The sequence below is a fragment of the Manis pentadactyla genome, chromosome 7 (assembly GCF_030020395.1).
Source record: "Manis pentadactyla isolate mManPen7 chromosome 7, mManPen7.hap1, whole genome shotgun sequence".
Taxonomy (NCBI): domain Eukaryota; kingdom Metazoa; phylum Chordata; class Mammalia; order Pholidota; family Manidae; genus Manis; species Manis pentadactyla.
This window is the reverse complement of record NC_080025.1, coordinates 17,566,838-17,591,162: the sequence shown is the minus strand read 5'-3', so window position 1 is coordinate 17,591,162 and position 24,325 is coordinate 17,566,838. Positions and strand designations below refer to the sequence as shown.

At 38.9% G+C, this 24,325-nt stretch overlaps 1 protein-coding gene across 4 annotated transcripts in view; it reads left to right on the top strand.

Moving 5' to 3' along the window:
- TRMT9B (tRNA methyltransferase 9B (putative)) overlaps positions 1-23,707 on the top strand; it is a 45,487-nt gene extending 21,780 nt beyond the window's left edge. For 2 of the 4 annotated variants that reach the window (XM_036894381.2, XM_036894379.2), the window contains 3 exons: positions 9,969-10,123; positions 15,821-15,994; positions 20,816-23,707. In XM_036894381.2, the coding sequence (XP_036750276.2) occupies positions 9,970-10,123; positions 15,821-15,994; positions 20,816-21,843 (1,356 nt within the window). In that variant the 5' untranslated portion in view covers position 9,969 and the 3' untranslated portion in view covers positions 21,844-23,707. Of the gene's footprint in view, positions 1-9,968; positions 10,124-15,820; positions 15,995-20,815 lie in introns of those variants that run through there. The other 2 variants (XM_036894383.2, XM_036894385.2) reach the window with 2 other exon arrangements.
- Positions 23,708-24,325: the final 618 nt, after the last annotated feature.

Sequence of the window (24,325 nt, the reverse complement as noted above, 5' to 3'; positions counted from 1 at the left end):
AGTTTTATGGTTTCATGACATTCATTCAGGTCTTTGATCCATTTTGAATTTCCTTTTGCATATGGAGTTAGACAATAATCCAGTTTCATTCTCTTGCATGTAGCTGTCCAGTTTTTCCAACACTAGTTGTTGAAGAGGCTGTCATTTCCCCCTTCTATATCCATGGCTCCTTTATCATATATGAATTGGCCATATATGTGTAGGTTTATATCTGGACTCTCTATTCTGTTCCATTGATCTATGGGTATGTTCTTTTGCAAGTACCAAATTGTTTTGACTACTGTGGCTTTGTAGTAGTTTGAAGTTGGGGGGCATAATCCACCCAGCTTTGTTCTTCCTTCTCAGGATTGCTTTGGCTATTCAAAGTCTTTTGTGGTTCCATATGAATTTTAGAATTATTTATTCTAGTTCATTGAAGAATGCTGTTGGTATTTTGATAAGGAGTGCATTGAATCTATACATTACTCTAGGCATGTATTTTTCTCTACTTTTTGGAAAACATTAAGGAGGATGGGTGTTAGGTCTTCACTAAATGTTTGATAAAATTCAGTGGTGAAACCATCTGGTCCAGAAATTTTGTTCTTAGGTATTTTTTTTGATTACCAATTCAATTTCATTGCTGGTAATTGTTCAGATTTTCTGTATCTTACTGGGTCAGTCTTGGAAGGTTGTATTTTTCTAGAAGTTGTCCATTTCTTCTAGGTTATCCAATTTGTTTTATTTAGGATGGCCACTTTGACAACATTAATTCGTCCTATTCCATGATTGCAGGATATATTTCCATTTATTGGTGTCTTCTTTAATTTCTCTATGAGTGTCTTGTAGTTTTCAGGGTATAGGTCCTTCACCTCCTTGGCAATGGATTTCTATCTATTAATTTTGTATCCTGCAACTTTGCTGAATTCAGTTATTAGTTCTAGTAGTTTTGGGGTGGATTCTTTAGGGTTTTTTATGTACAATATCATGTCATCTGCGAACAATGACAGCTAACTTCTTCCTTACCAGTGTGAATGCCTTTTATTTCTTGTGTTGTCTGATGGCCGCGGCTAAGACCTCCAGAACTATGTTGAAAAAGGTGGGGAGAGTGGGCATCCTTGTCTTGTTCCCAACTTAGAGGAAAATCTTTCAGCTTTTTGCTGTTAAGTATGATGTTGGCTGTGGGTTTGTCATATATGGCCTTTATTATATTGAGGTACTTGCCCTCTATACACATTTTTTTGAGAGTTTTTATCGTTAATGGATGTTGAAATTTTTCAAATGCTTTTTCAGCATCTATTGAGATGATCATGTGATTTTTGTCTTTCTTTTTGTTGATGTGGTTGATGAATTTTCAAATGTTGTACCATTCTTGCATCCCTGGAATAAATCTCATTTGATCATGATGTACAATCTTTTTTACGTATTTTGGAATTAGGTTTGCTAACATTTTGTTGAGTATTTTTGCATCTATGTTCATCAGGGATATTGGTCTGTAATTTTCTTTTTTTTGTGGTGCCTTTGCCTGGCTTTGGTATTAGAGTGGTGCTGGCCTCATAGAATGAGTTTGGAAGTATTCCCTCCTCTTCTACTTTTTGGAAAACTTTAAGGAGGATGGGTATTAGGTCTTCACTAAAAGTTTGATAAAATTCAGCAGTGAAGCCATCTGTTACAGGGATTTTGTTCTTAGGTATTTTTTTGATTACCAGTTCAATTTTCTTGCTGCTAATTGGTCTGTTCAGATTTTCTATATTTTCCTGGATCAGTCTTGGAAGGTTGTATTTTTTTAGAACGTTGTCCATTTCTCCTAGGTTATCCAATTTGTTAGCACATAATGTTTCATAGTATTCTCTAATCTTTGTATTTCTGTGATGTCCATAGTGATTTTTCCTTTCTCATTTTTGAATCTTTTTATGTGTGTAGACTCTCTTTTTTTCTTGTTAAATCTGGCTAGGCGTTTATCTATTTTGTTAATTTTCTTGATGAACCAGCTCCTGCTTTTGTTAATTCTTTGTATTGTTTTATTCTTGATTTTATTTATTTCTGCTCTGATCTTTATTATGTCCCTCCTTCTACTGACTTTGTGCCTGATTTGTTCTTCTTTTTCTAGTTTCATTAATTGTGAGTTTAGACTGATCATATGGGATTGTTCTTTCCTAAGGTAAGCCTGTATTGCAATATACTTCCCTCTTAGCACAGCCTTTGCTGTGTCCCACAGATTTTTCAGTGTTGAGTTATTGCTTTCATTTGTCTCCAAATATCACTTGATCTCTGCTTTTATTTGGTCATTGATCCATTGATTATTTAGGAGCATGTTGTTAAGCCTCCATGTGTTTGTGGGCTTTTTTCTTTTCTTTGCATAGTTTATTTGTAGTTTCCTACCTTTGTTGTCTGAGGAGGCACAATTTCAACATTTTTTAATTTACTGAGGCTCTTTTTGTGGCCTTGTTTGTGATCTATTCTGAAAAACGTTCTATGTATACTTTAGAAGAATATGTATTCTGTTGCTTTTGGGTGGAGTGTTCTGTAGATGTCTGTTAGGCCCATCTGTTCTAATGTATTGTTCAGTGCCTCTGTCTTCTTATTTTCTTTCTGGTTCATCTGTCTTTTGGATTGAGTGGTGTGTTGAAGTCTCCTAAAATGCATGCATTGCATTCTATTTCCCCCTTTAATTCTGTTAGTATTTGTTTCACATATTTAGGTGCTCCTATATTGGGTACATAGATATGTATAATGGTTATATCCTCATGTTGAACTGACCCCTGTATCATTATGTAATGCCCTTCTTTGTCTCTTGTTACTTTCTTTGTTTTGAAATTATTTTGTCTGATAAAAGTACTACAACTCCTGCCTTTTTCTCTCTATTATTTGCATGAAATATTGTTTTCCATCCCTTCACTTTTAGTTTGTGTATGTCTTTGGGTTTGAAGTGAGTTTCTTGTAGGCAGCATATAGATGGATCTTGCTTCTTTATCCATTCTGTAACTCTGTGTCTTTTGATTGCTGCATTCAGTCCATTTACATTTAGGGTGATTATCAAAAGATATGTACTTATTGCCATTGCAAGCTTTAGATTTGTGGTTACCAAAGGTTCAAGGGCAGCTTCTTACTATATAACAGTCTAACAACTCACTTATTATGCTATTATAAACACTATCTAAAGATTCTTTTTCTTTTCTCCCTTCTTTTTCTTTCTCCTCCACTCTTTATATGTTAGGTGTCATATTCTGTACTCTGTGTATCCATTGACTGACTTTTTGGGTAGTTGATTTAATTTTGCATTTGCTTAGTAATTAATTGGTCTACACCCTCTACTGTGGTTTTATTTTCTCTGATGATAGCTATTTGGCCTTAGGAGCACTTCCATCTAGAGCAGTCCCTTTAAAATACACTGTAGAGATAGTTTGTGGGAGGTAAATTCCCTCAACTTTTGCTTATCTGGAAATTGTTTAATCCCTGCTTCAAATTTAAATGATAATCTTCTCGGGTAAAATATTCTTGGTTCAAGGCCCTTCTGTTTCATTGCATGTCACTCCCTTCTGGCCTGTAAGGTTTCTGCTGAGAAGTCTGCTGATATCCTGATTGGCTTTCCCTCATACATGATATTTTTTCTCTCTATGGCTTTTTTAAATACTCTCTCCTTGTCCTTAATCGTGGCCATTTTAATTATTATATGTCTTGGTGCTGTCTTCCTAGGGTCCTTTGTGTTGGGACATCTGTGAACTTCTGTGGCCTGAGAGACTATTTCCTTCCCCAGATTGGGGATGTTTTCAGCAGTTTTTCCTCAAAGATACTTTCTATCCCCTTTTCTCTCTTCTTCTTCTGGTACCTCTATAATGCGAATATTGTTCTGTTTGGATTGGTTGCACAGTTCTCTTATTCTTTCATTCTTAGAGATCCTTTTTTTTCTCTGTGCCACAGCTTCTGTATTTCTGTTCTCTAATTTCTATTTCATTTACTTACTACCTTCTCTACCTCATCTAATCTGCTTTTAATTCCCTGCATTTTATATTTCATTTCAGATATTGTATTTTTCAAAGTATTTATATCTTTTTTGAAGTTCTCCCTGAGGTCTTGAATTCTTTTTGTAGCTCTTTTGAGCATGTTTATGATATTTCTTTTGAAGTCTTTATCAAGAAGATTGGTGGTATCAGTTTCACTTAGCCCTCCTTCTGGTATCTGCTGAATTTTTGTTTGTAGAAATTTTTTTGCCATCTCATATTTCTATTGCTTCCTATGGAATAATAACTTTGTATAGGCAGTTCCCTCTAGTGCCCAGGAGCTCTACTCTCTGGAGCTGCCCAGCACCTGGAGCAATGGTGGGGGTTGTAGGTGAGTGGCCCTAGTGCCTGCCAGGAGGAAAGAGCTCTTTCCTCCTTCCTGGCTGTACCGCTTGTCTCCACTGCCAGGTCCAGTAGGCTGAGCACCCTGGGAGGAACCTCTGCATTATGCCCCTGTAGCTGCCATAGGTGGGGCCACCCTCTGGCTGGCCTGGCACAGTGGTGGGGGCAGCAGGTGTGCAGATCTGTGCCTGCCGGGAGGAAGAAGTGGCAGGCTGTGTATCACAGTTGGGAGGCCTTGGGGCTGCGTTGCTGGGCTGAGCGTGCTGCGACGATTTTGTCCACCTGCCCTCTCTCCTTATCAGCAAGCTTTGTGTAAGCTTTGCCCTTTTAGCACCCCTTTCGCTGTTGGGAAGTCTGTCAAAGTGCCTACCTTTCTTTTGTCTTGGAGCAGCTGGTTGTGCATACCTGTTCTCCACAAGCAGCTTGAATCTCAGTCTCTCCAAATAATCTCCAGAGTACCATGTAATGTGGATTTGTGCTCCAGGAGCAGATTTCCAGGGCTGGGTATTTTGCATTCTTGGGCTTATACTCCCTCCCTGCTTCATTTCTCTTCCTTCTGCCTGTGAGCTGGGTTGCAGGGAGGGCTTGGGTACCACTGATCACGGCTTTGCTATTTTACCCTTTTCTGTTAGGTCTTCTCTTTTCCCCAAATGTATGCAGTCTGTTGCAATCTTCAGGTCACTCTTTCAGGGTTAGTTGTATTTGCTGTATTTTTGTGTTATATGTGGTTTTGGGAGGAGGTTTCTACCTCACTTCTCATGCCACCATCTTTTTCCCTGCCTCCCTAGCTTTGAATTTTTAAGTAGTTTAAATACATAGCCAGATAACTGTCTGAAAGCAAAATGGATTTTTTAATTGAAATATACAGAGAAAAGTACATGTATGTGTAGAGTTGAATTTTCACAAAATGAGCACACTTGTATAACTACTTCCAGAACAATGGCATTAAGAAAGACTGAAAGTTGTATGGAATGGCTTACAGAGGGGGGGCTCAAGGAAACTTTGTGGGTGATGAGTATGTTCATTATCTTAAGTGTTTTCATGGTTTTCCCAGGTACATACATGTATCAAAACTTACCAAATTGCACACTTTAAATATGTGCAGTTTGTTTAATGTCAATACCTAAATAAGTAAAAAATACTAAACATAAAAAATATTGTTCAATTGACTAGAGTTTCATTTTTCATTTATTCATTGAACATGGTTAGACATATTATATATAAGCTAAGATATATATGAAATGTTTCTTCTTTAAAAATTCAGAGTCTACCAAGAGTACTAAGTTGCTATAATACTTTGTAGACTACAAAACATTTTAAGTCCTGTGGAATTTAGGGAGTAAGGTGATTATATTTATTTGAGAAGCTTGGAGAAGACCATGGGCAAAAAGTTGCTTCTTGGCTTACAACATTAAATTATCTTTTATAAAAGTGGGATGCAGAACTGTATTCATTCTCCCAATGTTATTATAATATATTTACAGTATGGAGAAAAATATTATTAAGAAGAAAAAAATAGGACAAACTCACATAGTAAGAAGTTATATTCTAATAGAATATGAGCATTCCTTTCACTTTTTCATTATCTAGGTAGTCAACATTTCTTATGATGAGCTGTTTAGAACCCTCTTTTGGCTTAAAACTCCCAACTCGTCTTGAGATCAGTCACTCAAGGATCTAGGCAGATGCTTGCCTGACTACAGAAATATGGGAAGGGGCTGTCATAAAGCTTCTGTTCAGAGATAACCCACATATTTTCTGATCACACTGCATGGTCAAAGCAAATCACATGGCTTTGCTAGAATCAAGTTGGGAGGAGAAGTGTTATCCTGATCACACATCGAGAACAGGAAAATCAAACATGAGTGCCATTTTCATGGCAAGCCCGTTGCTAACAAAGGAATTGCTATGTCCTTCCCTTGGTTCCTCTCCATGGGAAACATACCGAGCAACTGACCTCCCCTGTTGATTTCCTATCACTTCCTTTCCTCCCATTTACCAAGGAATAAAGGCTGGACATAAACAAAACACCTGGTGTAAGAAGTAATGCTGAATTAGGGAGGATCCTTGTGGTGACAAAGTCAAACACAGCAAGCTTAAGTGAAAAGGGGAATTTATGACACTCCAAATTGGGTATGGTTGGAAGTACCCACAATACTGCCAGCATCAAAGTCTCCAGGGCTGGAACCAGGATTTTAAGCTGCCATGATTCTTTTTCCCTGTATTTGTCTCTTACCTGTTTGCTTTGCCTGACTTCATACTCTTTTACCTAAAGACAGGTCTTTTCCATGTGGAGGGAAGATGGCCACTGGCAGCCTGACCTTTACATCTTTCTAGCTCTGTGATACCACAGGCAAGGCCACCAGCTCTTTAGTTCCATACTGAGATATCCTGAGGAAGGACTCTGACTAGCCCACCTTATGTTACCTGCCCACCCATGAGCCAATGATTGTGTCCAAGGATATGGGACACCATGATTGGCCATGCCTGGGTCACATATCCAGGGAGGACCAGATACAAATTTTTAGAAGAAGAGGGATAGTGAACCAGGTTGGACAAATAAAAACAATAGTCAGGTGCTACTTTTCTTTCTCCAAGCCCTAAACAAATGATTTGCAACTTGGGCAATGTGGCAAGCAGGCCCAAAACAACTAGTAAAAACAGGAAGATTCCATCTTGAAAATAAAATTGCCTCTTAAAACCCAATTAATTAAAAAGTAAGTTTCTTAACAAACAGACAATAACTCAGCCCACCTTGGGAGCAAAGCAGGCAGTCTTGAGTGATATGCTCCCAGACCAGGAAGCTGCTATCCTGGGAGGAAATCAGAGTAGTAAAATTCTTGTAAATAACCAGGAAGACTAATAAGAAACTTAGTGTCTCTTCAAAGATACATTTTGGGACCATTTAGCAGGTGTGCATCCCTAGTCCTTTGTCTCTCAACTGCCTATAAAATCCCCTAGACAACGCACCACCCAGGGGCTCTCTTGTCCCCTCCTGGCGTGAGCCAGGAGCTCTGCCCTTTTGCTTTATCTCTAAATAAAAGCCTCTGCCTTGCTCTCCTAAAAAAAAACAATAGTCAGTCTACTTAAGAGTTAGGTACACCTGGAGTGATCTTTTAAAATGGTAAATCCAATTATGTTGCCTCCCCACAACCTACCCACCAACTTAAAATCACTTTCCATTGCACCTGATACAATTTGTTTATATGTATAAAATTCGTGTGGAAAACATTGCAAGAAATTTATATCTGCATAGTCAGCTATGTCCTATTGGGTAGCCCCAGCTCTACAAATCAGTTTCATGGTCAACTACTTTTTCTGCTGTATATAAACTTAACTGTAAATTATAATAAAACAAAATGGATTTGTTATCATTCACACAATTTAAAATAGCTCTTTGAAGTTACTTGTTTATGGTAGAGGCCAGTTTGGGGGTATTTAGAGGAAGGTCTTTAAGGGCTGCTGTTTGGATACTACAATTTCTGAACTTCTGGTTGGAGCCAGATGGAAGGGAAGGAGTTTATGTTGATTGCCACTCAACATTTACAAGAGCAATAAAATAAAATGTATTTGCTCTAGAGGTCTCAAAATTGCATTGCCTGATTGATTCCTTGAGGAGAAAAATTTTAAACAGACTTAAGTCTACTAAGATTTTGATTAAAAAGAAAAACACTGAGTGTTTGGGCTCTTCTTATGTGTAGGCAGTTATAGCCAGCCATATGTTTACTTTGTAAATTCTAGTTGAGGGTGCAATATAAGCTGTTGCAATTTGGGTGGAAGTTTTGTCAGACCTCACAAATGAGATTTGTACTGTTAGGAGTTTGCCAGATTTTTTTGCAGGGGCTGTAGGCAGGTCCAGAGTAATTAAGGGTGGCTTACTGCTAGTTTGTTTTCTTAAGAATACACCCTGATAAGCTCTTCCTTGCAACAGAAGGAAAGATGGAATAAGAATATATATCATCATTTGGTGGTAACTGTAGTAAGAACTGGTGGAGGCAACAATCATCAGCAGATAGGACGCTAAAATTGGTGGGTGAGAGTATGAGAAACAGGATATTCACATGGTCTCAAAGCATCTCTCCAGGAGATATTAAATACAAAGAGGAGTAGGGAGGGAAGATGCTTTATAGTGGAGAAACTAATCAGACACCATCCTACCCAAGTGCTTCCTCCTACCCAAGGCGTGAGCTGGGGCTGGGGGTCAGGTGAGGGACCCAGAGGCTGTCCAGAGACAGTACCTTCTCTTGTCTCACTCCCTGCAGCCTGTGTCTGTAGGTTCCTCTCTTCCCACACTCTCTGGGGTTACTCTCTCTTCTGCCAAAGCCAATGCCACCCTCTGTATGCAGATTTCGATTCCATTCTGGTCGTTGGTTTATTTGTTCACTTACTGATGATCTGCTGCATGCTGATGACTGGGGATTCAGCATGAAATAAGACAAGCCCTTGTTCCCTAGGGATCTTCTAGCTAGTGCTAAAGAGAATATCTAATAGATAATAACAGCCCTTCATAACCTGCAGAGGTATGCACGGGATGCCCCAAGAGTATGAGGGGTGGGGCTGAAGTGGTTGCTGTGCCCCGGTTGGGCCAAATGGATTCATCGATGATTGAAAATACTTTCATTTTGATTGGTAAAAAGCCACGTTCTGAGCCTCTGGCCACTTCTCTGGGATGCTCTGCACTCACATGCCACAAGAGAATAATGAAAAGATTAAACCCATGACAGCAGAGCCTGTAAGATCTGTGCTTGTATTTTCCCACTCCTTTCTGATTGCCCGTCTCTGGCAAGGAAGGGCAGAGAGGCTTTCTGGAGGAGGTGATGCATCTTCCAAGGATGAACAGCAGTTAGCCACGTAAAGCACAGCACCTACTCAGGCCCCTGGACGAGAGGGAATGTGCCAAGTCTGAGAAACCACGGGTGGGTGCATACTGCAGGCTCATCTGATCCTGGGGAAAGATGGTGAGAAATGGTTTCAAGAGGGAAGTAGAGGTCAGATCAGAAAGAGCAGTATATGCTTTCCTAAGATGCCTGCATTTGACTGGACAATAAAGTGTCTCTGAAGAAGTCTAATGTACATTTATGCTTTAGAAAAATAATTGAAGGAAAGGGAGAGAAGGGCCAAGAAAAAATAATAATAACCTGTTTACAGGCTGGTGAAGTAATTCAGGCAAGAAATGAGTACCTTTTCTAAAACAGAATCAGTAGGGATGTAGAGAAATGGTTGGCATTCAAAGTCATTAAAAAAGTAGAATCAATAGGGCTTTGTGATTGGATTGGAGTGGTGAGCTACATGTTACAAACTTTAAAAATCTATTTAAATGATTTTATCCGAAGTGAGCCATTTGATAAGGCTTTAGGATATGCTTTCAAAATCAGGAATTGCTCTTGTTCAGGAACTTATTACAATGACTAGCTCATTCCCAAACCATGATTTCCTGAAGATCTGCAGGTAACATCTATGCATTGGCTAGCCTTTCAGCAACTATGGTGGCATTATAGTGAGTTTTGTTTCTTTGTGGCTTATCGGAGAGTAAAAACATTGCACACCCTCTGCAATGGGAGGTTCCAGACTTAAAAATCTTCATCCTCCTTTGGCTGTCTGTGGTGCATATGGTGACCTGCATTTTTTTGGGTGGCCCTGTTTTCCCAGGATGGACCCTGAAGCTGCCCAGCTGGAAAAGCAGCACGTGCACGATGTGTATGTGAGCATCGCGCCTTACTTCAGCGACCTGCAGAGCAAAGCTTGGCCTCGTGTCCGCCAGTTCCTCCAGGAGCAGAAGCCAGGCAGCCTCATCGCTGACATAGGTAACCTAGGGTTGTGCCACGTCGTCTGAAATACATCCCATTGTGCCTTTCCTTTTCAGATTCACCTTGCATTTTTGTTTCCACCAAAAGTCTGAAATTGTGTCCTTGGCATGCCAGTACCTAGACTGTTTACCTCATAGTTGAAATTCGCACAGTCGAGGCAGACAGTAGAAAACGTCCTCAAATCTCCATTTCGATAGTGGCAGTCTTTTTCAGAGACTTTGTGCACATCTTTCAACAAAATCGATCTGATATTGATTGAATATGAAGTCGTGATAGAAATGACCGCTTGTGAAATTGACCGTTTTCAATTTAGAGACATTCACATTAGCAAACGCAGTGTTTTGGGGTTCACCTTGAGTGGCTCCTATGCCTTCTAGAGAAGAGTGAGAATTGTGGGATTATGGAAGAGGTCCTATAACCTTTTGTTAATCTCATGGAGCCTTTTTCTTAATTATTTCATAGGTGTTGCATTATTAGAACATATCTCTAATTAGGTCATAGCCCCATAATCACTGATTTGCCTGCAGAACTTTGGTTCAGTATCTTTCTGAATCAAGAACTGGTAAACCACAACCCAGTAGATCTAAGCCTAAGGTTTAAGGTGGTAGGATTCTCCCTTGAGGCATGCCCACCTAAAACTGCTTTCTAGCAACTTCATGCAGAACGTGCCCATAAGGGTCCTAAGTCTGTAATGACAAATTCCATCTAATTTGACACTCACTCTAAATATCGGTAGAAGAAATACATATGTGTCCAGTGCTTTTGGCTTGTTAAACATGGTGCAAGCAGCATGGAACTTGGGCAAGAAGTGCATGTCCTGTAGAAATGGGGAGTCTTTAAAAAATATCTCACATCAATTTTTTTGTGTGTATTTATCATTGCCTTTATTTCTTGTATGGATCTGAGTTACTGTCTAGCATCCTTTCATTGTTGACCTGAAGGAGTCTCTTCAGCATTCTTGCAGGGCAGGTCTAATATTGAATCCTATCCATTTTTGTTTATCTGAAAATATTTATTTTTTCTTAAATTTTGAAGGATAGCTTAGCCAGTTGATGAATTCTTGGTTGACAGCCTCTTGTTCAGCATTTTGGATGTATCATTCCATTACTGTTTGGCTGCCATGATTTCAGATGAGAAATCAGCTGTTGTTCTCATAGAGGCAACCTTATATGGGTCAGGACTCACATTGTATTTAATTTTCAGCAGTTTGATTCTTATGTTTTGGTGTGGATCTTTAAGTTTTCCTACTTGGAGTTTGTTAAGCTTCTTGGATGGGCACATTCATAATTTTTGTCAAATTTAGAAGGTTTTTGGCCTTTAATTTCTTCAAATATTCTCTCTGCCCCTTTCCCTTACTCTTCGCTTTTGCAACTCTCATTGTGCTTATGTTGGTTCATTTTCCCTTTTTCTTTCTGCTCCTCATATTGTCTAATGCCTACTGACCTATCTTCAAGTATCCTGAGTCTTTCTTTTGTCTGCTCAAATATGCTCTTAAAACCCCTCTAGTGAATTTTCATTTCAGTTTAGTGTGTTTTTCAACTACAGAATTCCTATTTGGTTCCTCTTTTGTAATTTCTATGTTTGCATTATATTCCCCACTTGGTCAGACATTGTTTCCATGGTTTCCTTTGGTTATTTGCACATCTTTTCTTTAGGTCTTCAAGCATCAGTTTACTTAAAGGGACAGTTTCTATGAATTTCTTTTTGTCCTGTGTGTGGACCAAAGTCTCTCATTTCTTTTTATTTATTTATTTATTTATTATTATTATTTTTTGGTATCATTAATCTATAATTACATGAGGAATATTATGTTTACTAGACTCCCCCCATCATCAAGTCCCCCCCACATACCCCATTATAGTCACTGTCCATCAGCCTAGTAAGATGCTATAGAATCACTACTTGTCTTCTCTGTAACACATTAATTTTTAAAAGATAGATCTGATTTCAGAAGATACAGTGAACTTGGAACTCTTACCACCCATAATGTGAGCAAAGTACCAGGATCTTAAAATCAGTTGGGAGGAGAAGGAACTATTCAATAAGTAGCTTTAGGACAATATTATATATTTATGCTGTGTCTGCATGTATAGGTGTATCTGCTACTTTCCTATACCAACTTACAAGAATAATGATGAAAGGAAGTGAACACATGATTCCAAAAAGGAGAGTACTGGCTGCTTAAATGTATGTTGACAGGCATGCCACTTACATGGTTCAGGACAAAAGGACGTTTGGTGAAGATTACCACCCCACCCAGTGCCCGATACCAGGTACTCAGACTAGAGGCAACCACCCGTCTTGGCCTCTTGTATAACCTTTTTGAGATAGATCAGTAAATAAAAGCATATTTGTATCTATGAGTGGATTTCCTTTTTTTGATTACACTTACGATGGTGGGTTATACAAACTGTTACACACTTAGCTTTTGTTTCTTTTAATATATTGTGGCAATCATTCCATTTTTGTACTTACAGAGCTGCCTCTATTAAAAGCTGTGTTAACTGTATGTAAAGAGCACCATATTAAGAGATACATATGTTGTTTGCTGTATTTTGCTAATACAAATTATAGTACAAATAATATTCTTTAAAGACCCCTGCAAACCACTAATTATATCTAGTAAATTTTTTGACCCATTGTTGTATCTTTTGAATTTTGCGCTACTTACTTTTACCATTCAATAAATGAACAGCAATATTTTAATTACACCATGAAAGATATGTTTTACAATATAATGTAAATTAAAAAGACATAAATGAAAAGGAAAGAAAGAAGCCTAAAGGGATTAATAGAAGAAAAGAAAGTAAGATAATATGATTATCTCCAAAAGGAAACATTTTTTCTTTTTAGGTTTTTCCAGTTAGCTCAAATCATGTTTATGTCAGCTAATTTGATGGGTTATTAGATTAGCAACTTGTAATTAATGACTAATAAAACTTTGCATAGGAAATGAACATCCAGAAGCAATTGGATTCCGGTTGCCCATGCAGATGTTTTCTAGGCCCATTCACTATTTTAGCGCTGCAACTTGCAGTGGACTAGAATTTTATGAACCACACCACCCGATACCCTGGTCAAGCTGGGGTGGGTGATGAAGGCTCCTGATGGAAACAAAGTCTTCAGAGCAGGTATCAGGAATGAAGCAAGCAGGAAGTACAGCCTAACTGAAAAGAACTTTGGTGATTCAGAGAGAGCAGAAATGTACAGGGCTCTCAGGAGATACCGTGATTGGTGCAATTATGACAATACCTTTACCTAAGATGGGCTAGTAAGTTAAGGCCGTTAGGTGCGTGGAGGGTGTTCTGTAGTTTGAGATCTTGATTTGGACTAGTTTAGAAAGCAGGGAAGGACAAGCGTTAGATTTTTCCTGAGCAAGGTTACCTTTTTACCTGACATCAGAGACGACTGTCCTAGCAGTACTGAAAATTTTATTTTTGTTTACATAATACAAATTAACTTATGATGCCCTTTGCCTCTGAACTCTCAGTGTATTTATTCTAAGTCTCTGTGCTCAGGTTTAATTTACTCAGTCATTCTCTAAGTACCATTCTTTCACTGAGTCAATTAAAACTGAGCTCCGACGATGTGGCATGCACCCTGCCTGCAGAATAGAACATATTCTGTCATCTCTGGCCTCAAAAAATATATATAAAATGGGAAATAATAGGCTGGATTCTTCTTTTTCCAATAGGAAGACAGAATTCTCTTTCAGAAAAGATCTTAGCAACAACTCTGGATTTAAAAAATATTGTTGTTTCTGCAAGCTTCAGAGGGAGCGTTCAGATTAACTTAGTGACATTTTGTTGCACTGAGGCAATGAGCGGTTTTCTACTTGAGTTCTAGTGTGGTGCAGAATGCTTGCCAGAGGGGGATGTAAGCATGTGGACATGCTCTGTTCTCTCCTTTCAGTACTACGGAAGATGATCATTTAATGAGATTTTGTACAGGAGCACAATTGCCGTGTATGGGAGCTGGGTGTAGTATCAAAGATGTTCTGATCTACCTCTTGCACACTTGAGATAATGGGAGATCAGGCTTGCAATACCCTTGATTTCCTCATTAGGATAAAATTTCCCCCTCCCTGGCATCTCAGTGGATGCACTTAGAAATGGATAACTGCATCACATTTGGGAGTTCCACTACTATCCTTGAATGAATGCCATTTGAAACGAATATGGAATCTCTATCTTTGGGCGCCCCTGGAAACACTTCAGATGTTGAGATTTGAAAAGACCTCAGTTTCCTCATCATTACCAGATGCTCTCCGAATGCTTCCCTCTAGCTCTAACGGTCTATGAACCTGTTTTTATTAGTATCTTTGAAGTAATTTTCCCTCTCATTTCTCTAAATATATCCCCTGAGCCAATAAAAAAAAAAGCAAATGGATTTACAAGATGATTTTCTTCTTAAAATACAACCATTTTTAGATGCTCAGGATTTCGGTTTTAAAATACTTTGTGAATTGTATTTTCCCCATGATTGCCTTCAGTTATCGGGTACTTTTCCTCATAAGCATTCTGAGGTATGGTGACTATGAGACCTAAAATATTTCTAAGACCCAATCATTTATGTTGGAATAACACTGGAAATCTTATTTTTAATTCACCTGCTCTCCACTGTCTCATTATGGTCTCGATGAACCTTAATTATGATTTTGGTGTCTTATATAACTTTGAATAGCACCTAAGGAGGGATTATTAAAGAGTGTTGTGACATATTTCAGAAGCAGCAAGCTAGTCATCTTTGAATAGCGGTAGATATTTTTTCAGGCAGAAAAATCTAGAGCTAATGCCAGCAGGTATGACTATCAGCTCTAAGGATATCTTTAAATATTTCTTAAAAAGGAAATAGATGATATGTCACTGTCTGTGCTCGAATATAATACTAGGTACCAGACAGAAGGCTTTGTTTTTCAAGGTGATCATTCATTCCTGTTCCTACCTTCTTTTTCATACTATCAGTGGGATCTGATTGAGCTGTATCTTTGGGTTGTGTAAATCTTGAATTATTTGGTTCTCTGACACCAGAAAGTGACTGTCAAAATGGCCTATATAAGAAAAAAGTAGCTTTTTTAGAGTTGTATACTAAGTCAACTGAGGTCATTGACAACTGCCTCCTGGGTAAAAAGATGTTGAAATCCTTCTTTCATTCAAATTCAAATTTAAAAAAATTTAAAGCATGTTTTATTGTGTAAACTATTTTATTTATACCGATTGAAAAGCTGTTGGTGGTAGTTTGTTTTACATAACCAGCAAGTGGTAAGGATGTCTGGAGAGAGAACACGGGAATAATAAATGCCATAACGTACAGACATATGAGATACGCATGTGAAGGTCACTTCTGTAAAGGACAGACACTGCCTCGGGGATACCAGGGTGCTGTCGTTCCCTGCCGTGGGTCAGCTGACAGGCATGGTTGTACTGGCATGCTAAGCCCTATGGACATTACCTCATTGAATATTCAAGAAATAGTACTATGTTTTCCCCATTCCCTTTCCCTCTCCTATTCTAAATGGAAATACGTAAATGCTCTCAGAAAGTTTTTATTTTGCTTTTGTGACTATCTTCTTACCACGTTGTAGTCTGTCTTGGTTAGCTAATGTAAAATTATTTCTATTCCGTGTTGTAAGTCAACTGATCATTTTCCACTTTTCATTAAGGATGGCATGTAACACGGTTTTTTCTCTTACAGGTTGTGGGACTGGAAAGTATCTTAAAGTGAACAGCCAGGTACATACCCTGGGCTGTGACTACTGTGGGCCACTGGTAGAGATTGCCCGGAGTAGAGGGTGTGAAGTCATGGTATGTGACAACCTTAATCTCCCCTTTAGGGACCAGGGCTTCGATGCCATCATCTCCATAGGAGGTAAGGCAGCCTGGTCACATGTTCACTCTTTACCTTAAGAGCAACGTTACATGGTTGAGGCCATTCTCCCAATTCAACACCCATCCCCTGTAGAAAAGTCAATGTGATTCGCTTTATCTGATTTTTAAAAAACACTTCAACTGAACTATTAGACTCATCTCAAATGTACTTAATGGTGGCACCTATGACTGTTTTAACTAGTTAAACCTTCAGACTGCTATTATATTCTTTTTGAGGACTCATTCTACTTTGTTTTACTTATGACTAAGAAAGTATTAGAGGAATTAGACTTACTGAAAATAGTACTTTGTTAAATTGAAAGGAAGCCAGAGTCTTCCACCACCAAGGAGATCTTTAAAAGTCACGTTACCGCTTTTAGGCCACAGTGTGCTGTTTATTAGCAGTATACGGCAGGAGTCATGCAGCCAATGTCACCTGGAAGGATGTGTCACCCAATCTGCCACTCAGTGGTACACACGTCACTGGGGAACACGGCCCCACCTGGTCCCAGATTGCACTGTTTTCAAAATGCCTCTCTGTTGTCTCACTGCCAGAGATTGTCCATGAGTCTAGGGAATATGTTCCTTATAGTCTCCCAACAAGTGTGCCCATAGAAACACATGCCAAAAATGAAAAAAAGAAAAAAAAACACCCAGCAAAATTCCATGCCTGAAACATGCACAGATCAGGCTCATTTTACTCAGTATATGTATCCCTGAAACCTAGTATGTTAGTCATATTTAAATATGCTAGGGAAACCTGTGGCAAGTTCTTTTGCAAAGCAAAGTATTTACTCCAATATGCTTAAAAAATTAATCTATTTGAATATTATAAGCTTTATCAAATCAAGGTGATCCTACATAAACTGGCTGCTAGATAAAAATACAGAATAAGACTTTGCTCTCTCCTGAGAGAGCAGAGACGAGAATTCAATGTATTCAACAAGAGATGGGGATGGTACCTTTGCGTAGTGAGGGGATGCAGGGCTGGGCGCCATAACCTCGGAACTCAGTAGGACTGGCAGGAGATGGTTGCCATGGAAACCTGTTCAGCGACAGCCCTACTGCTTTGCTGTTGAAACTGTTAAGTCCATTTTGGTTATAAACATTAAGAGGAGGGATTCATGCTGAACCAAGCAATGCTATACACTGCTTTGAATCTTTAGTGGAAACAAAGGTTGTGGTTTGGCCACTGCACTGGAGGCAGAGGAAGTCAGAGAGGTCAGAGAAGTGTATTCTTTGCTCCTCTTTTGTTTACATTAGTTTTAGGGTCTGCAAGGCCACCTACATCCAGATTGTGTCACTGAGCCACTGTTACGGGCATGGGGGTCCTGACCTGCTTCCCTACTTCTGGGAAATACTCCATGTTACGTGGCTAAGTTCCTCTCTGCTTTCAGTCTTAAGTCTCATTCCTGGCTTGCAAAGGAAACAGAAAATGCCTGGTCACCATCTTCTAATTAAAAATACTTCCTGAAGTGTAAACATAGCATATGTTTTTAAGAACTGTAACTATAAATTAATCTGATGTGGTCATTTTCAGCTAGGTTTCACATTTAGAACTACATTCTGAGAAATTTCACTAGACTCTCTCTCTTTTGTCTGTCTGTATCTACTTCCCTGTTTAGAAGTCTGTATGTTGGGACTTCTTGCTTATCTTAACATGAAGAGATATATTTTTTTGCTTTTGTCTTTTAATAATAATGTGAGAGGTAAGCATCATACTCAGTTATACATTCCTTATGTTTTACCAACAGATTGGAAAAAGAAACACTCTTTTGACTTACTTTAGAGTAGTCTAACAAAAATTCTATGAAAATTTAGCAATATATATTTTTTAAAAGTCTATCAAGTATTTACTTTTTATGCCAGTGACTCTCACCTGGAGGCTCTGTTGCCCCCTCCATGCCCAGGGGACATCTGTCAATGTCTGGAGATGGTTTTGGTCTTCAGAACTGGGCATGTGTATCTACACCCTCCCACCACTTAGAGGGTGGCCCACACCCCCACAACAAAGAATTGTGTAGCCCGAAATGTCAACAGTGCTGAGGTTGAAAAGCCCTATTTTATGCTAAACCCATGGATTCTGAATGCATACAGTTAGACATGAGGCATGCACACTTGAAAAGTTAAATAATACATCACATTGATATGATGCATTTGGTATGAACAGGACTTTAAAGAGGATCTTGTCTAACTTCCCATATGATTCTAGAATCCTGTAACTGAATTCAGGCTACCTGATTTGGGGGCTTCCAGCAGGAGCACATTGCTATAGGATATATATATTAATATTTTTGCCTTTAGGTTGTGATAACAAAGGGGATTTTTTTATCCTTTAAAAATTCAACATAGATTTCTGCATTGATAATTCACATAAATATATCTTCACGTCCCATTTTGGTTGCATTTACAATGTCTCTTAATAGAACCTATATGTATATGCGTGTATAATACATTTTAAATGTAACAAAGAAATGTTAATTTGTAAACTTTTTCAAAAACATTTGGCCTACATGTTACTTAGTGTTACATGTAAAATATAAATATAAAACATAATAGAAAAGATTCAAGTATTTCCTTTGAAATATTTGGTGAAATTATGGTATTAAAATGAATTATCACATAATAAATATTTAAGAATGAATATAGACTTTCTTCCTTAAAAATTAGAACTTTTGCAGCCCAGAATCCTGTAATGTCGACGATCCATGGATCTGCTTAAAAGAGACTATTGTATTAAAATAGTCCTGTTTTAGTGGTGTTTTTTTTCTTTTATGGCCCCCCCAAACGAATGTAGTGAACTCTCATTTTTCACTGTAATTATAGTCTGTGAAGTCTCTTGCACACTTACTTAGTGAATACTAAACCATTGCTCCCAGGGGAAATACAGGATCAGGTTCCTGTAAGCCTCGGGTCCCCATGTTTTTGTCAACTAAGACATGGCCTTGTTTTACGTGTCCTTCTATTTAAAGGCAATTTAGTTCATTTTCAACTCATGTCACCAGTGCTGTAAGGCATGAACACAGCTTGTTGAACACACATATAGATAAGGTATATCTACCTTCTCATGCCCAGGAACCTGGGACAGGGCTTCTGTCCTGTCCCAGGTTCATTCACCATTTTAAACAGTGAGGTCACCAACCAACAGCACAAACATGCAAAACACGTGTCACTCAGCAAACCTTGGAAAGGACACTCATTAGCAGGAAGGGAGCGGAAACAAGAGTGCATCAGCCTGCGCACTGAGAGTTTTCTGCCACCATGTGCATGTCAACGAATGACCCCAGAAATACCAAGAGTACTGATTTGGGGGGAGGGGATTATGAACAAGTTTTAGCAAGTAGGCAGTTTTACAAATAATCTGCAGATAACAAGGATCAACCATATTGAGAAAGTACACCCATGGAGGTTCTAGAGTGAATTAGGTGCAAGTTAAGGGGATGTTAATGGCCACAAGTAGTCATGGATATGAACTTAGCATTGTCCTGACCCCTGTGCCGTTATTAAGCGGGCGGGATTGAGGGGACCATGCTAAGGCCCAGTGAAGTAAAGTGATGGGTCGAAGATCACAAGGCTGGTGACCGAGAGTGCCGGGACACACTGGTGTCCTGCTCTTCAAACCTATTTTAACCTCATACTTCTAGCTTCTTAACTGCCGCGTGGCAGAGCAAAAGACGCCAGGGTTTGTGCACTGCTCTTGGGAATGAAAACCTGACTGGTGACAATACAAAGTCTGCCTGTTGAAGGATGTCCCTTTGGCAGCTTTATCTGTGCAATGATCTCATGTTAGGTATTTACTGTCTCTCTGTGGCAGCTAAAGGACAGAGCTTTATTTGCCCGAAACTACTGCCAAGAGCTGGCTTTTGGTGATGGGCACAGGGACGGCTTCCACTACTACTCGTTTCTGGAGGAGAGCATTCAGACTGTCCTTGGGACTCATTTCCTGCCCAAGACATGTGGTCAGTCTGTGTGCAGAAAAATAATTTGATATTTTCCCTTGACACAGTACTGTAATTAAACTCTCCTAGGAGTGAACACACCAGCACGTTCTATATCTTGTTGGATAAAAATACGCCTAATAACATGCTTCAGACTAGATAAAGGCAGCCCTGATTGACTGTCACTTTAAGTTGGCAGGAATTGGGACTAAAAATGATGACCTGTGACTTAATTTTTTAAAAATGAACACAACCATTCTATATTATATAAACATTATTAAAAGTTACAAGCAATCATTTTGACTTGTGCTGACTGCTTATCTTTGCATTGTCCAAACATAAAAGCTAACATTTTTTTCCACTTGTATTTGCTTCATTCATTTGATTAACACTGATGAAGAATGATGCTAATCTGTCAGTGGTTAGAAGCACCAATCATACATTAAAGCAATGAATTCTTTCATAGAATTACCTAATCAGAGCTCCCTTCTGGTTAACAAAATTCACAGGATTTTGGAATCTGGAAGAGACCTTACACATTATTTAATCCAGGCATCTTATTATAGATGAAGAAACTTAAAAAAAATCCAGAGAAGTTAAATAATTGCCCAAGATCAGTTGTCTTAATACATCGAGGATCCAAAGCTAAAACTTGCATCTCTCCTAAAGCCAGGCCTGTCATGTTTCTACCATCTGCCCTGCTACGTTCAGATTTTACGACATAAAACATAGGTAATCCTGTGTTTAGGATTTCCTTTTACATTTAGGAAATCAGGTTTTACATGTCAAAATTGCATCATGGTTAGGTGGGAAATACCAGTGTATAAATGTGGAGGTTTATGTATGTACAGACACACTGAGATCTATAGTTTCTTCTTTTGCAGTCATACATCATTTTTCTACAAAACAAAGAAGAGTCAGAGCAATAAAGGAAATGGCCCGGGTCTTAGTCCCTGGAGGGCAGCTGATGATTTATGTTTGGGCCATGGAGCAAAAGAACCGGCGCTTTGAGAAGCAAGACGTGCTTGTCCCGTGGAACAGGGCCTTGTGTTCCCAGCGCATCTCGGAAGGCAGCCAGCCTGGCAGAACGCAGCAGTGTGGACATTCAGCAAGAAGCCACCCCTGCCGTCCTCCGTGCTCCGTCTGCAGTTCTGTTTGTTGTAAAGGGCGATGTGATTCAAGGCGGTCCCACAGCATGGACGATGAGACAGGCACGGCTGGAAGCTGCTGTGCAAATATTTCCAAAGGAGAGGACGAGAACGGCTTCTATAACGCATTAGGAAAATCTTTTCGCTCCTGGTTTTCCTCCCGGTCTTTGGATGAATCGACGCTGTGGAAGCCAACTGAAAGAGGGACACCCTTGAAAAACACCGACGTTTGGGCCCATAGCACTGTATCAGTGCAACCTTCCAGACACTCTAGTTCAGGTTTGGACCAACAAGAGCCATTTTCCACAAGAGAGCAAAATTTAGAGGAGGAGGTGTTCGTGGAAACGTCTCAAAAACATTTGGGGTGGCTGAGAGCACCAGCCACAAAGAAACATCGAAATGGAGACCCTCAAGGAGAAGTTGGGAGAAACGAGGATGGGAACTTTCTGGACGGCGCCAATACTAATGAGAATTGTGAGGATGTAGGTAACTTAGAAGAAGGTGACGCTTCTGCTAGTAAAACACTGAGAAGGATTTCTGCCGTGGACTCCACAGAGTCCAACCCAGATGCCACAATTTCTGTCGAAGAAAAGCATTCCAGTGTTTCGGATTCCAGGGCCTTTATGCGCTATTACCACGTGTTCAGAGAAGGTGAGCTCTGTGGCTTACTGAAGGACAATGTGTCAGAGCTCCAGATTCTGAGCTCTGGCAATGATCATGGCAACTGGTGTATCATTGCAGAGAAAAAGGAAAATTGTGACTGATTTGGGGTCATTTTAGCAACCACGTTCTTTTCACAGGGTTTGGTGTGGCGGCCTGAATTTTTATCCCATTTTGTTATTTTTTCGTCTATTTATGCTTTGGTCTGTAGAGACTATGCGTTGATTATTTTTAAAAAATCTTTGGATATGCACGAAGCCTGTCACGTAAAGCATTTGAAAATGGTATTTGTGGTTAAATGTTAATGTGAGAGATCTGAAGAAGCACTATAAAATGAACTTCAATAGGGTTTGAATTGTTTTTCACTGGAGGGTGAAATTATTGTAAGAACACACGTATATTGTTTTTCAGTATGATATACTGATTTTAAAAGATTCTCTTTTTAAGTATACCTTCTAAAAACAGTATTTTTATAAAGTAAGGTGTTAATTCCTGCTTCTCAGGTTATAATTTAGATTTGTGTGCAAGGTAACAGATAAAAACCTGTCCCACTGCACTGATGTACAATCAAGTAGGAGATGAATTATTTTGCTGCCAAGGTCTTGCTTCTACTTAAAAAACTTCAGAAAAGTGAGAGATGGTAGAGAGAGACAAGTGTCACAAAGACTTTTCTAAATGCTAAGCAAATTTGCTTCAAAATAAGTAAATAGGCTTTCAAAGTAGCTCAGAAGGTTTAGAAAGGCACTGTTAGCATGTGGAGAGTGGGTACTTATGGAAGTTGGTCCAAGTACCCAGGTGGTAATTTTCCAACTTTATTAGAAGCAGGAATACTTAGTGAAGATCCATGATAATGAGGCATTTTCATCTAGAATGATACTTCTCTTACAAACTGAAGGGATATTTAGGAAACGGGGATCTGATTGAAGCACCATTTTATTTTGGCTCTCGATATAAATGTATTCTTTAGGTGCAAGATACTTGACTTTGGTAGAGGACCTGTTTTTGGATTAAAAAAAATAATATATGGGCATTTACCTTATAGAAAGTGGCCACATTTTATTACTTATATTAGGGATTCAGACAGAATCAAGTCCTATTAATTGAATTTCTGCCACTTTGTAGACAAATGAATAGGTTGAGCACTGTAGGGCCACTGCATCTATTTAGATTTAACCATGGGTCTGTTTAAATCTGTGTCATGGATACAGAGACACTGATGTAATTAGGACAGGAGCGGAGAGCTAAGAAGCAGAGTAAGTTGACCCAGGAATATGGCCTCAAGTAGCAACTTAATAAGGAGAGAATTGACATTTAACAAAACGTTTTTCACTTTAGCGACTGCTATACTCTTAGATGAAAACCCAATTCTTGTTTTGCTTCCCACTAAAATGAAGAAAAATAGTAAAAGATTTTATTTGTCTTAGGGTTATTTTTCCCTTCAGGGACTATGTTCTAACTTAAAATAATGATGCTACTTTCAAAGAAACTTAAAGGATTATTTTAATAATTATCTGAAAATTACTGATGTTTTAGCTCCTTCTGGCTTCACAATAAGACTGCATTGTCACCCCTCTGGCTGCTGAGGTTGTCTTGTGGAAGTGAGATTAGTGTTGTTCACAGGTTGCATTAGAGGGACAATGAGAACAGACATACAAGTGGGAATATAAATTAAAAATTAATCTAGTGTCTTCCATTTCTTAAATGAGGACATTAAGCCATGACTATAAGTGGTTTTCTTCGTGGAAAGAAAAGATTGTTGGAGTTGGAGAGGTTCTTACAATTAAGGCTTGATGGCCTTTTTATAACGAGTGGATTTTTCCTCTCTTGGAAACCTGTTAGCACATGTATTTTTAATCCCAGCTTTGCTGCTAGAAATCTGTTTGAAGCCTTGTCTTTCTGGCAGCAACCTACCACTTACTTGGAAATCAGTTTATTGGCTCACACCGGAAAAGCTTTGATCTAATTGGTAGGAGCGTGCGCGCGTGCACGCACGCACCCCCCCCCACCCCACAACCCACTTTGTATAAAATAATTCTCCAAAACAGTTCTTGAGAAAGAAATATTTTCACATAATTTTGATGGGGCTGTAAATAGAAAACCACTAATTATAGCAATCTGTCACTCTTCATCTGCTGAGCACAGAATTCTATACATCTGGACGTTATTTTGTATGTTAAGAGTTCACTCTGTGGTTGATAATCTCTCTTTGATATATTCATATGAAAAGCACTCTTAAATCTAAGTTCTGCGTTTGGATGTACAGGTGACCCTTGAACAACAGAGGCGTGAAGTGCGCAGTGCAGTCCACTTATACACAGACTTTTTTCAATAAATACAATATAGTCCTGTTAATGTATTTCCTCTTTGTTAATAACATTTTCTTTTCTCTAGTAATTTTATTGTAGGAATACAGTATATAATACATACAATATATCAAATGAGTGTTAATTGACTCTTTATGTTACTGATAAGGCTTCCAGTCAACAGTAGGTTATTGATAGTTACATTTGGGGGGAGTCAGAAGTTATTTATATGTGGATTTTTGATGATGAGGGTTGGTAATCTTAATGCCCGTATTGTTCAAGG